Source organism: Saccopteryx leptura, chromosome 2 (genome assembly GCF_036850995.1).
Source record: "Saccopteryx leptura isolate mSacLep1 chromosome 2, mSacLep1_pri_phased_curated, whole genome shotgun sequence".
In the NCBI taxonomy this organism is placed as follows: Eukaryota; Metazoa; Chordata; class Mammalia; order Chiroptera; family Emballonuridae; genus Saccopteryx; species Saccopteryx leptura.
The window spans coordinates 8,755,213-8,770,226 of record NC_089504.1 but is presented as its reverse complement, the minus strand read 5'-3'; the positions used below and the strand labels follow the sequence as shown (position 1 = coordinate 8,770,226).

At 45.4% G+C, this 15,014-nt stretch overlaps 1 protein-coding gene across 13 annotated transcripts in view; it reads left to right on the top strand.

Annotated features, from left to right (window-relative positions):
- The window catches only part of RALGPS1 (Ral GEF with PH domain and SH3 binding motif 1), a 331,320-nt gene that overhangs the window by 161,906 nt on the left and 154,400 nt on the right, over window positions 1–15,014 (top strand). For 11 of the 13 annotated variants that reach the window (XM_066367127.1, XM_066367126.1, XM_066367125.1 and 8 more), the window contains exons 6-7: window positions 5,962–6,051; window positions 8,623–8,715. In XM_066367127.1, coding sequence (XP_066223224.1) covers window positions 5,962–6,051; window positions 8,623–8,715 — 183 coding nt within the window. The remainder of the gene's footprint in view (window positions 1–5,961; window positions 6,052–8,622; window positions 8,716–15,014) is intronic. The other 2 variants (XM_066367128.1, XM_066367131.1) reach the window with 1 other exon arrangement.

Below are 15,014 nucleotides of genomic sequence, written 5' to 3'. Positions count from 1 at the left end.
AGCTAGTGTAATCCAGTGTATTCGTAGGCTAAAGAAGAGAAATTATATTATCATACTAATTGATTCAAAAAAGCATTTGACAATACCCATTCATGACAAAAAGTAAATCTCAGCAAATTAGGAATAGAAGGGGAACTTTTTCAACTTGATAAAGGACATCTACACACATCCTGCAGCCAGCATCATAGTAAGTGGTGAGATACTAGATGCTCTGCCCAGGACTGGGAACAAGGCAAGGATGTGCTCTCTTAACCACTTCCACTCAACATCATACTGGAAGTCCTAATTAGTGCAATAAGACAAGAAAATAAAGATATACAGATTGAAAAGAAATAAAACTATTCACAGATGACATGATTGTCTATGTAGAAAATCTCAAAGAAATCTATAAAAAAACAACTCCTGGAACTAATAAGTGAGTATAGTAAGGTTGCAGTTTACAAGATCAATATTCAAAAGCTTTCCTATACCAGCAATGATGAATTGGAATTAGAAATTTAAAAAAATTTATAATAGCACAAATGCACACAAAGAAATACTTAAGTATAAGTACAGGTTCTGTATGTACAGGTTCTGTATGTAGAAAACTATAGAACACTGATGCAAAAAAATCTAAGTATAATAGATTGAAACAAATAGGCAGATATCCTATCTTCATGGATTAGATGATTCATTATTAAGATAAGTTCTTCCCAACTTGATCTATAAATTCAGTTCAGTTCCAATCAACATCTCAGTAAGCTATTTTGTAAATATCAATGAACTGATTCTAAAGTTTATATGGGAAGGCTAAGGACATAGAATAACCAACATAATATTGAAAATGAACAAAGTCAGAGGACTCACTCTACCTAATTTCAAGAATGACAATAAAGCTCCAGCATGGTATTGATCAGAGTAGAGAGCTAGGACAGTGTAACAGAAGAGAGAACCCAGAGGTAGACCCACACAAACGTGTTCAGCTGCTCTTAGACAGGTGCAGGAGGACATACTGTGGAGAACAGGTCATTTCTTCAACAATTGATGCTGGAATAATTGGAATTTTTTTCATATATGAAATAATAAACCTAGAAACCAACTTTAGACCTTTCATAAAAATTAACTCAAAATGGATTGTAGACCTAAATGTAAAAGTCAAAACTATGAAACTTTTAGGAAAAAACATAGAAGAAAATCTACATAACCTTTGCTGATGATGAGTTATTAGATATAACACTAAAAGTTCAATACATGAAAGAAAATTGAAAAGTTGGGCTTTATTAAAATTAAAAATTTCCACTTTGCTAAAGACACTGCTGGGAGAAAAACAAGACTAAGCACAGATTGGGAAAAATATTTGCAAGACACATATTGATAAAAGACTTGTTTCTAAAATATACTCTAAAAACTCAACACTGAGAAAACAACCCGATTAAAAAATGGGCAGAAGATCTGGACACCTTCCCAAAGAAGATGTGCAGATGGCAAATAAACATGAAAAGATAATTTGTCATTGGGGAAATGGAAACACTACACACCTATTAAAATGGCTAAGAATATATATAAAAAAAATTTTAAACCCCGCCAATACCAATTGCTAACAAATACCCAGAGCAACACAAAATCTCATTCATTGCTGGTGGGAATGCAAAATGGTACAGACACAATCCAGTAATTGTACTGCTGGGTATTTGGTTTCTAATATCATCGTCTGTTAAAAGGAACCCAGGCTCTTTGGAGAGTGTCTGATTTAGGACTGGGGCAAGAAATATACAAGATAAGCCTGTAGCACCTTTTAGTGCCAGAAAGTAAAGAAATGCTCAAACAAGCCAACAAACTGAAACAGTCGTGGGGTTATGTCAAAGGGCAGGGAGGCGGGAACCAACTGAAAGTTCTTAGTGGCCAGAGATGGAGCGATCTGAGCAACAAAATAAGTAACATAGTATTGGATTGTAACCGAAATATAACACAAATATATGTGAGTCCATTCTGATATAGAAGTGATTAAATAATTAAATGGAGGAGACAAAATAAATCTCCTATGCAGAAGGATTCTAAATAATTTATGTAGATATTTTGTCCTCAGGTAGGTAGAGCTCAGCTGCCCACTTCCTTCTATAGTGACTTTCTTGGCAAGTCTGAGGTGAAGGTATTATTTATGTAATCAATTCCCTATTGATGGGCATTTTGTTTTTTTCTATTCTTTTGCTTTATAAATAGTGCTTCAGTGAATCTTTTACATATGTCCCCCTAAATTTCTATATATTCATAAAGTATTCTAGGGAGAATATAACTTTAACATCTTGAAAGATATATTCAAGTTGTTCTTCAAAATGGTCCTTTGAATTTATATTCCCCCAAACAGTGTATAGGGATACCAATTCCTCCACATTTTTGGTACAATATATGACTCACAAAGGGCTAATTAATTTCTTTAATATACAAAGACCATTTACTAATCAATAGTGAGAGGACAGATGTCCTAAAAGAAAGATGGTTGAAGGACCTGAACAGGTAATTCACAAGGAAAATGGTACAAGTAGCCTATAAATATTTGTAACAAAAACTTTTTTAAAAAGTATAAAAAAATGTTAACTGAGTAGTCATGAAAGAAATGCAAAATAGAAACAGACATTATTTTTTCCATTAGTTGAGTAAAGAAAAGAAGTTGTAATAACTAGTATATTTGCCTGCATGTGGGAACATGGATCTGTTCAAACCTAATGATAGAATCTGTGGTGGAGCAGTGGATCAAGTGTCAACCTGGAATGTTGAGGTCATTGGTTCAAAACCCCTAGGTCACAGGCTCTAAGTGTGGGCTTGTCAGTATGGCATCACTGGCTTGAGCAGGGGAATCGTTCACATGATCCCAAAACTTGCCAGCTTGAGCCCAGAGGTCACTGGCATGAAAAACCTAAGGTTGCTGGCTTGAGTAAGGGGACGCTGGCTCAGCCCCGGTCAAAGCACGTGTGAGAAGCTGCTCAATGTACAACTAAAGTGAAAGCTTCTCACCCTCACTCTTCCTTTCTCTTTCTCTTTATCTCAAAAAAACCCCCAAAAAACTTAGAGACCAAGTTTTTATATATACTTTTGAAAAAAGGTACACATACTTTTATTCATTCCACCTTACAAGAATTTATCCTAAGACCTTAATTAAAAGTATATGAAGATATATGTGTAAATATGTTCACCAAAGCATTTTTATTACAACAAAATAATTAGAAATAACCTACCCAACAATAGAGGGGTTACTTAATGATGCTACACCCTTAAGATGAAGTATTTATTTAGCAGCTGCTAAAAACTATGTTGTAGAAGAATACCTATTCATGTATAAAAATTCTCATGAGCCTGACCAGGCAGTGGCGCAGTGGATAGAGCATCGGACTGGGATGCTGAGGACCCAGGTTCGAGACCCCGAGGTCGCCAGCTTGAGCACAGGCTCATCTGGTTTGAGCAAAAAGCTCGCCAGCTTGGACCAAAGGTCTCTGGCTCAAGCAAGGGGTTACTCAGTCTGCTGAAGCCCCGTGGTCAAGGCACATATGAGAAAGCAATCAATGAACAACTAAGATATCGCAATGTGCAACGAAAAACTAATGATTGATGCTTCTCATCTCTCTGTTCCTGTCTGTCTGTCCCTGTCTATCCCTCACTCTCTCTCTCTCTGTCTCTGTAAAAAATTAAAATAAAATTAAATTAAATTAAAAAAAAAACTCATGATAATATATACTAATTTAATTGAAAAATACAAACATATTCTCTTTGTATGGGAAAAAGATGAGAAGGGCACATACCACGAGGTTTGGTTTGTCATGCTGGTCTGCATATGAGAATGAGGTTATAAGTGATTTGTCTTTAGTGCTTATCTCTGTTCCCTTGTTTTCTGCTTTAAGCTACTCTTAAGTTATGTAGTTAGAAAAGAGAATTAAAAATGTTTTAAACTGCAGATTCTGTCTTTGGGATAGTTTCATATTTGCCCTTCCTTTCCAACTGCTTCTACATGGCCCTAGCTCAGGCTTCCCATCTCTCACTTAGACCATTGCCAGCTTCCTGTTTGGTGTCCCTACAAAAGGATCTCACCTGTCATTATGCTCAGCAGCCTCTGGGGCTCGCCCCGTGTGTAATTATCTCAGGTCCTTCTTGTCACTTTGCTGCTGCAGACCTCACAGTCTGGCTTCCACAGACCTTTCTAACATCAGTCTCCCTCATGATCCCCACCCCGCAGAGTACCTGCACAGCAGTCCTGTTGACCTGCTCCCTTCTCCCTGGTCCTGGTGTATACAGTCACCCCTCAATCCTTTCTTTACCTTCAAGGGCTGCCTCTTCCCGCATACTCCAGGCCATGATCACCAGCTGCCCTTTAATATGGTGACTTCTGGAGGACCCTGTCTCCTCCTTTGATGACCGCAGGCAAGCACTGTTAGGGTCTGGACTTGCAGTGCCCAGAGAGAGCCTACATACAGTACAGGCTTCATGAAGGTCTGTTAGATGGAATTGGCCCAGTATTACCTCTGTGTACCATGTGCTGCAGATCAGAGTCAACTCTGTCATGTTCCATAATTATGCCTTCAATATGTATGACTTTATGGCACGCAGGAATCTATTAAATTATACAGCACACATAAATGATCACACTTGAGATTATGTGGCATAAAATGTACATATTAAAATACAAAGTTTATGGGCATATCACTTGGTATCTAGAATATCTTTCTTCCATAACTGGCTAGTAAACATTTGAGTCTGAACTTAATTTTAGGTAATTCTTTGGAAAAATTGATTCTATGGAAACTGGGGCAAGTCCTGGAGGCAACTACAGACACTTAGCAGAAAAAACTTTTCTATAATATTTCTGCTTAATATGAAAAGCCTAGTTTCGATTCTTGGTCACTCTTTCCTTGTTTTCTCATTGAAAAGTGACAGTACTCCAGTAAAGAGAACACATTTGGTTGCTGCAGCAAATGTGCTTTGTTAACTCCAGAATGCCCTTAACTATTTTTTTCTTTGTAGAATTTAGAGGTTTTCAGTACCTCACCCTCCTTTTAATTGTCCACGTCGTCCACCCTGTGCCCAGCTCTCCCCTTCTCTGCAGTGCTGTCTTGTGCTCGAGGGCACCTGTGCTCCATGCAGAACTGTTGTTGCAGCAGCGAGGCAGAAGCAAGAAACTAGGCACTCCCCACCTTCCTGGGCACGAAGCCCCTTCTGTGTTCATTGAGCTGCTATGCGAGTCAGCTACACGCTGGTGGATGACTTTCTTGGTCCCACCAAAGGACTCAGGGCCTTGAAGATGTTGATTTATGTGAAAGGTCAAACGTGAATAATGTTCTGAACCAAAAGTACCAGTCTGTTCTTGTAGCATCTGCTGTCTCCAGAGAATCATGCCCTTAACCTGCATTGCTTTATAGAACTTTGAAAGATGCTTCTGTATCATTTAAATTAGTATTTGGGCGACCTTAGCTTAGAAAATTAAACTTGTTACAGTTGTGTGGATATTGGGCATTTCTTCTTGTCTGGGGTCTGGCTGGGAATATGCATCTCATGGGTGGTACTGCCAGTATGCATATTCCTTTGGCCACTTGTCTGTCCACCATCCATCCATCCATCCATCCATCCATCGCCTCCCCATAGCTGGGTTTCTTCTGGGTAGGAATCATGTCTGATTCATCTCAGAATTCCCTGCATCACTTTTAGAGAAACATAGATGTGAAGGCGCAGTGATTCCCCCAGAGGGCTAAGAGTCCCTATTTCTCTCAGCACCTCTTGGGGTGTTGGAGAGGTGGTGCTGAGAGTATGGGACCCGTTCGCTGGGTTGGGTGTCATAAAGAAACCTCGACCTCATACAGCCATAGGCTGTGTTCTCCCAGTTTCCCAACCTCGTGGAAATCCCATTAACAGTGGTGGGCAAGGGTGACATGGGTGGTCCAGCATTTTAACAACTTTTCTGGTATGTGTGTGTCTGTGTACATGTATTTGACTCTACAGGTCAGTTTTTGGGTTGTACGAGAAATTCTAACAGCACAGACTTTAAAAATAAGGGCAGAAATCCTGAGCCATTTTGTGAAAATAGCCAAGGTAAGCTTTTTCTTTCTCCCCTTCCTTTCCTTTCTTTCTATGTCTCAAAAATGTGTTTCCTCAGCGACATGGGAGCAGCTTTGCTCTGGGATGGACAGGGTTCGCACGGGGCTGTAATCTGACTTCCCCAGACAGGCAGATGTGAGCCAGCCTGGCTGCCCACGGAGGCTCCCAGCCCCTGTGCACGCATTGGCGCACAGCCCTCTACCCCCGTGACTTTGGCAGCCAGCTATTCCCTCCGGCCTTTCTCACTCTTCATAAGGCCCCACGGGTTACCCCTGGGATCCATTCATCCTCTTACTTCAGATTTAGTCAGTGCCAGCGGTTGATGGGTTTTAGTTAGCATTGATGTTTGTGATACCATCATATTCTGCATAATTTTGTCCCCAGTCAACAAGGCTCACCCCACCCATCCTGAATTTAAGGCCTGGGCCAGATGACCCTGTTGCTTCTAATCCCAACTCCTGCCTCCTGGTCTGATGGGTTCTGTCCTTGTCAGTTGTTGGGTACCAGGCTCACGTCTGCATTCCACCTTTCCCCCCCTCCTCTTCCCGCATCTCTGCCAGCCCACTCTCATCACTTACACGGCCCTGCTGACTCCTCCCCATACACTGCCCTCAACCACCAGACTTGCCTGACCCTTGACAGAACATGTTCTGTCTGGTTCATTCCTTGTTTTGTGTGTGTGTGCTGTCTTCCCACCAGATTCTAGACCAGCTGACGTTTATTGAGGCCCCTGACAAGCCAGGCACTAGCAGGTGCTTTACTGAAATGATCATATTCAATGCTCACATTAATATTATCCCATTCCCATGGGATAAAGGGGAGACTTAGAGAGGTGAGTGTTCATACCCATGACCCTACAGGGAGTCAGTAGTTGGAGCATGCTTCTCTTTGACCTCATGGAAAGGTTAAGTGCATCCATCGATAATGTATGTTAGGGGCAATGGACACTTTTATGTCTTGTGGATTCTGAAGTCCTTGGACCAGGCTGGGCATAATGCTATTTATTGCTCTTAGTGAGTTTGTGCTGGACCACATGAGAAAGTGGGATTAAGTTAAAGCCCACCTGGTGCTTTCAGTTTGGAAATGAGTCTATGGCCCCCACCAAGAGATCTAAAACGATCCCTTTTTAATCTCTGCCATCTTCCGATGGTGGATTGTCAGGCTGCACCGTGCCCTGGGACTGTTCTTGTGCAAGCCGCTCCTTTCTCGGGGCTGTGGTTTCCCGTCTAAGCAGTGGAAGGGTAGATTAGATTGTCTCCCAGAAGACCTTCAGCTATGAAGAAATTCTGTGACAGGTATAGAAGCTCAGACACACAGGATGGATTTCAGTTTACACAGAGAAGCTATTATTACATGACAGGAAGCAATTAGAGAAAGTTACACGATGTGTAAAATGAAGTGTGAACTGTGCAGTAAGGGAGAAATCTCTGAGTAGGAAAGGAGCCGTAAAGGCTAGGCATAAGGCTTTTCATTTATCTGTTCATTTTACGAGGTCCTTCTATGCGCTGTTCTAGGGACTGGGGACATGATGGCAGATCAGCTTTGTTTCTGCTCTCAGAGAACACACAGTCCAAGGTGGTTGAGAGGCAGGTGATAGCAAGTCCAGTCCAGTGTGCTAAGGAGATGCCCAGAGTGCTGTAGGATTAGACAGAAGGGGTCCCCAGCCTGCCTAGACTTGGGAACATGGTCAGGAAAGACAGAGTAGAGGAGGTAGCACCTGAACTTGGAAGTACCCAAGAGAAGTGGTGGGGGTTGGGGGGAGACAAGTCTTCCCAACAAAGACCGAGCCACCCCATCACGCTGAGTGCTCACCCTGGCGTCAGGCACGGGCCTAGGCAGTTTATGGGAGCTGTCCTGGATAGTAGAGGGCTGAGACTGAATTGAATCCAATGTCCTCACTAATTTGGGGTCAAAGGAGCATAGTCAAGTGATGGGGAAGCCAGACCTCTGGCCGCCCGGCGGAGGGGTTGTGCAGGTTAATAACAGCCTGGCCTAGCCCCTCTCCTCCTGGTGTCAGGTGATGGGGAAGCCAGAGCTCTGGCCGCCCGGCGGAGGGGCTGTGCAGGTTAATAACAGCCTGGCTTAGCCTCTCCTCCTGGTGTCAGGTGATGGGGAAGCCAGAGCTCTGGCCGCCCGGCGGAGGGGTTGTGCAGGTTAATAACAGCTTGGCCTAGCCCCTCTCCTCCTGGTGTTAAGATGATCACAGAAGAGCCGTGTTGATGTTGGTGGTGGTTTCAGTTTATAAAAGCCTACGGGACAGTTTAGATTTGTCTGAAAAAGAACATAAAGGACATTATCAAACCTCATCCTGAGCCATGTTTCTGTCCAGCAACCACACCAGTCAGCTTATGAAATTTTGCAAATGTTGTAGATACAGACCCACCTTTTGAGAATTTGAAATAAAAAGAGCATATGGTTTCTATGAACTTCCTAGAACTATATTTTCTACATGAGATATTTTTAAGTGTAATTGAATTTCATAAATATGACATTTGGTAACACTTGAGCATGTTTTGTTCTGTTGTTTATAGCTGCAAAATAATCTATTCCATATCTTTTTTTCAGAAACTTCTGGAACTCAACAACCTTCACTCTCTTATGTCTGTGGTGTCAGCGTTACAAAGTGCGCCCATCTTCAGGCTGACGAAAACCTGGGCTGTAAGTTAACCTCCCCACATCTGCCCCTTTGATTGGGGCCGTCATTCCATGGGCAAGGCTCCTCGTTCCTGTAGCCCTGGAAGGCCTTCTCTGACTGTCTGCCTTTTGCCAGCAACAGAGGACAACTGGGGGTCAGTGAAGTGTTCCCTGGGCATCCTTTCTCCTTCAGTGACCTTCACCCCATGTGGGGAAGAGGAAGCTGTGAGGACCCTGATGCAGATCGTTTGGAAGCCCCCTAGAATGGACCTTCCTGTACTCTACAGCGTCCTGGGTGATGTGGGGTCAGCGACATGACTCTGCCCTCCACTTGGCTGGCATTCTTCTCTGGCTGGCCCCCAGCTGCTCTCGAGAAGGTCTCTGGGCTGATAGTTTGCAGCTGCCCTGGGTTGCTGGCCGTGTAGCCAAGAGTTTCTGGATAAACCTGTGGCCCTCATGTAGGGAAAAATGATTTTCTCCTGAAGGCCATGGGTAATTTCAACCCAGAGGTGGAGTCTGATAGTTATATAATTGAGTCTGTAGGAAAGTTTTTCTGCTGTAAAAATACTTTAAAAATATCTCAGAACTCCTTAGCCTGGCACAGTGCCTGACTTGGGGAGAGTAATTGCTATTTCCATCGCTCATTAGCATTCACCTCCTGGCCCGCCTGGTCCTGGGTCTCTCACGGCCGCACAGCCCAGGCCTTTCAAGACCTGTTTGTGTCCCATGGACTCAAGGCGACTATGTGGAATTGTCAGCTGTGTTGCTGCAGCTCGTTTCCAAACGTCTTTCTGCCAGTCTGTGGGGCTGGGCTCAGTTCCACGCTTGGCTGTTTTAGGGGCCTTTAAACTGCTTAGAGATTATGCTGTGGGTGATCAGATCTAAGCCTTGTTTCTTTTAAGTTCAGTTTTGCATAGAGCTAGCTCAGGCCAAGTCAAGTGAGAAGTGTTAGCCTGGATTCCGAAAGCTGGGCTGTGTTCAGGCGCAGTTCAGAGTGTGACTTCTGTGGGACTTGTTTCCCGTACATACTCAGAGAGGCTGACCTAGAGGAATGGTTTCCCTCCTTGCTTTTGGAGCCCAGGGGTTCCTTGGAGCTGCCATGGGGGCCAGCAGGCTTGGGGGAAAGAGGAAGGGTGCCACGCAGAGGGCTCGGGCACTGTTTCTACCAGGGCGGCTCTGTTTGTATCGATTTTATGTGCTGGGCTTCTGGGCGAACTTCAGCTGAGCAGTGGCTTTAGAGGTCAAGAGCAAGTCTGGAAGCCACTGGTCTCTGCTGAGGCTTCCAGCCCTGTGACTACCCGACCCCATCTGAGCTGTGAGGTTTGTTCATAAGGTGCTTGGATATCCTTTTCCAAATGAATTTTCCATGATTTCAATGTTGTTGTTTCTTGTACTGCTGGGAGCCCTGCGTGGACCCAGGGAATGAATTCTGAATCTTGTGGTGCACAGACCTTACTGCCAGTGATGTAATTCTCAATGATTCCTCTAAGTTTACAGCTGAGGAGAGCCATAGGGAGTCTTGCAAGCCACCTGTCACCCACTTGTCCTGCTGACTATAAGACAGCGGTTTGCACAGAGCGTTTGGGAAATGGAAGGAGCCAAACACATCACCTTTCCCTGTCATCCCAGTCACCCCAGCCCAGTGGAATTGACGACTACATTGTGTCCCTGACACTCTCTCCACACCTGTCCTCACACAGCACACAGCACATCTGCTCTGTGGTTTTGTTTACAGGTTTGCCTCCCCTTTCTGACTGCCTTCCTTCATGAAAGGTCTGATTTTCCCCAGTATCCTTGGTACCTGGCAGAGTATATGTTTGTTGTTTGAATTGTACATGTTTATTGTGCTTGACTCCTTCCTTCTCTTGCTATTAATTTCTGGTGATAACATTAGCCATAGAAATGTTGCCAGAAAAGAGCTCTTTCCCCTCTTCGTACATGTCCCCTGGGCTCACAGAGCAGGAGGAACAGGAGCTCTGGGGGCACTTCTGCCATCTCCATAGTCTTTGCTTATCAGAGAAGGAAGCTGAGGCTCTAAGAGGTCCAGTGACCTGTCCAAGATCACAGAGCTAGTGGATGCCAGGACTGATGGGATACAGCTCGGCCTGCTGGACCCCAGAGTCCATGTTCTTGGCCAGTGTGCCAGATAACTAGTCAGTGATGGAACCTGATATTGGAATCCGACATGGAGAAACAGGCATCCACGCTGCCTGGGAAGTGGGTCTGGAGAAGTGAGGCTGGTTCACTGTACAGGGGACAGGACAGGGCTGGCTCTCTGGGGTGGCACTGAAATCCTGGGTGTCTGAGAAAATTAAAGGGAAGTGAGTTACAGGTTTGGGAGGAGACCTGCTACTCGGTTCATCATGGGTGACCTCCAGTGAGGGCCAGTTGGTCATTTGCTGTGGGACAGGTCAGCCAGTTGGCTGGTCCCCGGCTGGCTGCTGAGTGCCAGCTGCTGAGTGAGCTGGGACAGGACCGAGATTGACACCAGGTATAGGCCTGCACATAGTAGGCCTTTAATAAATGCTGGCTAGATGTACAAACCAGGAGGCAATCGCCTTCTGCTGGCCTGGAAAAAAACATAGACGGGCTGATCTGCCCCTGCCCAAGGGCCACTTTGGAATATTGGCCGCTTCCAAACTATGAGACCTTAGAAGTTGTATCAACCAATTCTGATTTCCTGAGTACACATTACCATGTGTACTTATTCATTCTGCAAATCAAATATTTATTGAATGCTGCCTCCATGCCAGGCCTTAAGGCTATGCTCAAGGCCTCTGTCTTCGTGAGCTTTTTAATGTTATTCAGAGGAGACAGACATGTTATTGTGGGAGAATAAACACATGCCTAGTCTGGCTGGCGCAAGAAGTGATCTATGTTTGTGAATGCATGAAGTAATGAACAAAGAACTGTCAGATGGAAACAGAATGATGTGGAAGACTGAAACAGGAGGATGTGCTAGAAATGCCTGGTGTTCAGGCACAACCTCTGATACCGAGTAACAAAAGGAGCCTGCCGTGCCAAAACGCGGGCAGGGCACTCCAGGCAGAGTGCAGGCCAGTGCAGAGGCCCGCAGTGGGAAGAAAGGCAAAGGCCAGTGGGGGCAGGAGGGGACGCAGTGGCCAGGAGACTGGCACAAGGCACTGTGGAGGGCACGCAGGGCTGATCAGGAAGGGCTTGGCCTGGGAGACAGTGAGGCTGCATTCTAAGTGTAGGAAGGGGTTTTAAACAGGAGAGACACGACCTGGTTTACAGTTGCTTTTAGTTTTCAGTTATTGTTGCTGCTTTGTGGAAACATTGCGTGGGGGATTCTGGAAGGGCCGACAGGGGAAATGGGGCCAGTTAGGAGGTGAAGGCTGAGCCTGGGAGAGCTTCGATGTTGGCTGGGATGGAGCAGTTTGCAGTGAATGTGGAGAGAAGCAGACTGATAGGCGTTCTGAGATAGAGTTGGCAGGGTTTGTGCTGGATGAGATGTTGGGGATGAGGACAGTAAAGGAGTGGAGAATGATTCCTCAGTGTTGTGCCTGAGCAACTGGGAAAATGGTGAAACCTGGTCCCTGGAGATGACTGACTTATTCACGAGTGACTTGGGGGGTATGGAATTCCTGGAGAAGGGGTGAGTCACTATTATAGTAATTGCAGTCATGTGCTACACACTGCACACACGCACGCACGCACTCACACGCACAGCTTGCTCTGAGCACGTTCCTATTATGATTCACCCTTTCCTATTGAATTGATCCAGAGATTTTGACTCATCTATAGCAGCAAAGTGAAAAACTGAAGCTTCTGGCTGGGAGGACATCTCAGCCGGTGTGTCTGGAGGCCGGGTCTGCAGGGTGGTGGCCTGGAAGAGGAGCTTTCTGGGACAGGCTTCTCACTCCCAGACACCTGGGGGCACAGAGTCATTGAGCTGCAGTTCCAAGAATGGCTACTTTGCAAATATCCTAAGAAGGCAGATGTGTTTGTATTTCAGATTTTAGTCTTCATCCCGGAAGTGTCCTAGTAGCGCCCCCTCTGATGTTGTTGAGAAGGTGTTGACAGGCGTGGGCTTCAGTGTCAGGCTTTTCTGAGCCTTGGCTCAGGTAGGAGGCCAGGTAGGTGAGGGGGTGAGGAAATGGAAGGCAGAGGAAACCAACATTTGCACCCACCCGTTACTCCTTCCTCAGATGCTCCTCAGGGGCCTGCTTGCACTGCCTCTCAGAAGTTTCCATCCGTGAGTTCTGCTGACATTGCCACCCTGATCTTTCTTGACAGTGTCACAACATTGGATGCTGTTCATCATCCTCTTCTTGAAAAATCTTTTCACTTGGCTCTGTTCCCTTCCTGCCTTCTGTCAGCCGCTCCTCCCTGACTGCTTTTGTTCCCCCTGCCCACTGGATGTAAGTGTTCTGGAGGCTCTGACCCCAGTTTCCACCCTCAATCCATTTCCCACCCTTGGGGATGTCACCGGCTTGGAGAACTTCAGCCCTCCCCTCTCGCTGCAGTGATGGCTACCTCCTCGGCCCAGGGCCCGCATTCCCACGCCTGCTCCACGGAGCCCTCTGCTCACGTGTTCCTTTGACAGCTCACAACTTGGCATGTCTGAAATCCAACTTTGGTTTCCAGGAAGTGATGGTGAGTGCCAGAGGCCTCTCTTAGCAGACTGTGGCTTGGACTTTGAGGCAATATGGCAGACTGAGCTGAGGAGGAGTAAGTTTCTCCCTCCCAGTTGCCTGCTCCGAAGACACAAACACAAATAAACACTGGATAGAATATAACCAAATTAAAACCCAGGAAGCAAAGCTGAGCCAGGAGCTAAGAAAGGGAAGCCCCTCTGTGATAGGAATAAAGAATGCTCTCAGAGTCAGCACAGTGAACAGTCAACCGCGAAGGCCTTTGCACCGGGGGCTAGGGTCTAATCCCTGCATGGGGAGGAGAGTTCAGGCTCAGACCCATATACATGGGGGCTGGAGTTCAGCTACCTGTAGAAATCAGAGGGGCATCAATGTCACCCCGTCAGACAATTTCTGTGCATCCTGGGGTGTCCCCAAGGAAGCATGAATGAAAAATGTCACCTTTGAGAAACTGTTGCCCAACCTATATCTCAGGTGATGATGGGGTCAGAGGACCACATGACCTGAATTCCTGGATTGGTGTGGGGATGCCAAGCCAAGAAATAAGGGGCACTGTCCCATGGAGATGAAGGATATGAACTCTTGAAACACACATCTTGGCTCAGCCTTGGACCTGCCTCTTAGGTAAGGGTTAACTGAGTAAATACATACAAAAGTGTTTAGAGTGATGCCTGCCGTATAGTAAGGGCGAGATCTTTAGCTACTACTGCTCAGCTGTTGTTAGTAGTAGTAGTAGTAGTAGTATTTTCTAATCTTCCTGACTGTTCTCAAATATGCTGGCAGAGGCTGCCATCCCCGTAAGCCAGGCTCTTTTATTTATGACCTGATGTCATTGTCATCTGGATGGTCTCCTTGCTGCCCACCCCTGCTGCAGTGATTGCCCCAAAGCAGAGCTCAGTGATTGCACCTCCTGGTTAAAGACAGTTTGGGCACTCCCATGCCCTGCTTGGCTGGGGCAGTCTGTGCTCCCCGCCCCTCCAGACTGGGCTGTTCTGATAGCACCTTTCTGAGGCGGCTCGTTTTCATCTGTCATTTGAATTCCATTTCACCACCTCTACTTTTATGATAGTAATATTTTGCCTGCCAGTTTTTAACCATTTGGATTTCTAATTCTGGACTTCAGTGATCCTGTAGAGTTAGAGTAAGGAAAGATACTGAGCTTGGATGAAAGAGAGGATCAGTGTGTCTCAGTGGATGTTTTGAGAGAACCTTGTGTTGGGGAGTGTGGTGCTGATGACAGTTTACAGGGAGTGAGCATCTTGCAGACTCAGGACATAGTAGAGGCGTTCTGGCAATGGCAGCAGATACCAAAGGTTTCATACCTATTTCACATCTACTTCCTGATGCTAAAAGACAAATCATAAACCTTCCAGCTATGGCCAGTGGAGCACCTGCTACCACCAGCAACATAGCCACCCAGCGCCACCAGGTACGTGCAGAAGAGAAGCAAGAGTTGACTAGAGAAATTTCCTACTCCAACCTGCCCACAATCAGTCATTCTTTCCCCTTTGATTAGTATTTGCTGTCCATGTTTAGCTACTTGTGATTGGATCCCTGTTTGCAAGTTGAGTTGAAGTATCCGGAAAAGTAGACTAAGCAGTCAAAATGGTCATCATATGTCCCCGGTATCCAAATGACCTCATCAAAAGCATACTTTGCCGAATGGTGAATTTCCATCTCTCTTACCTTTCTGGTCTTGTTCAAAGC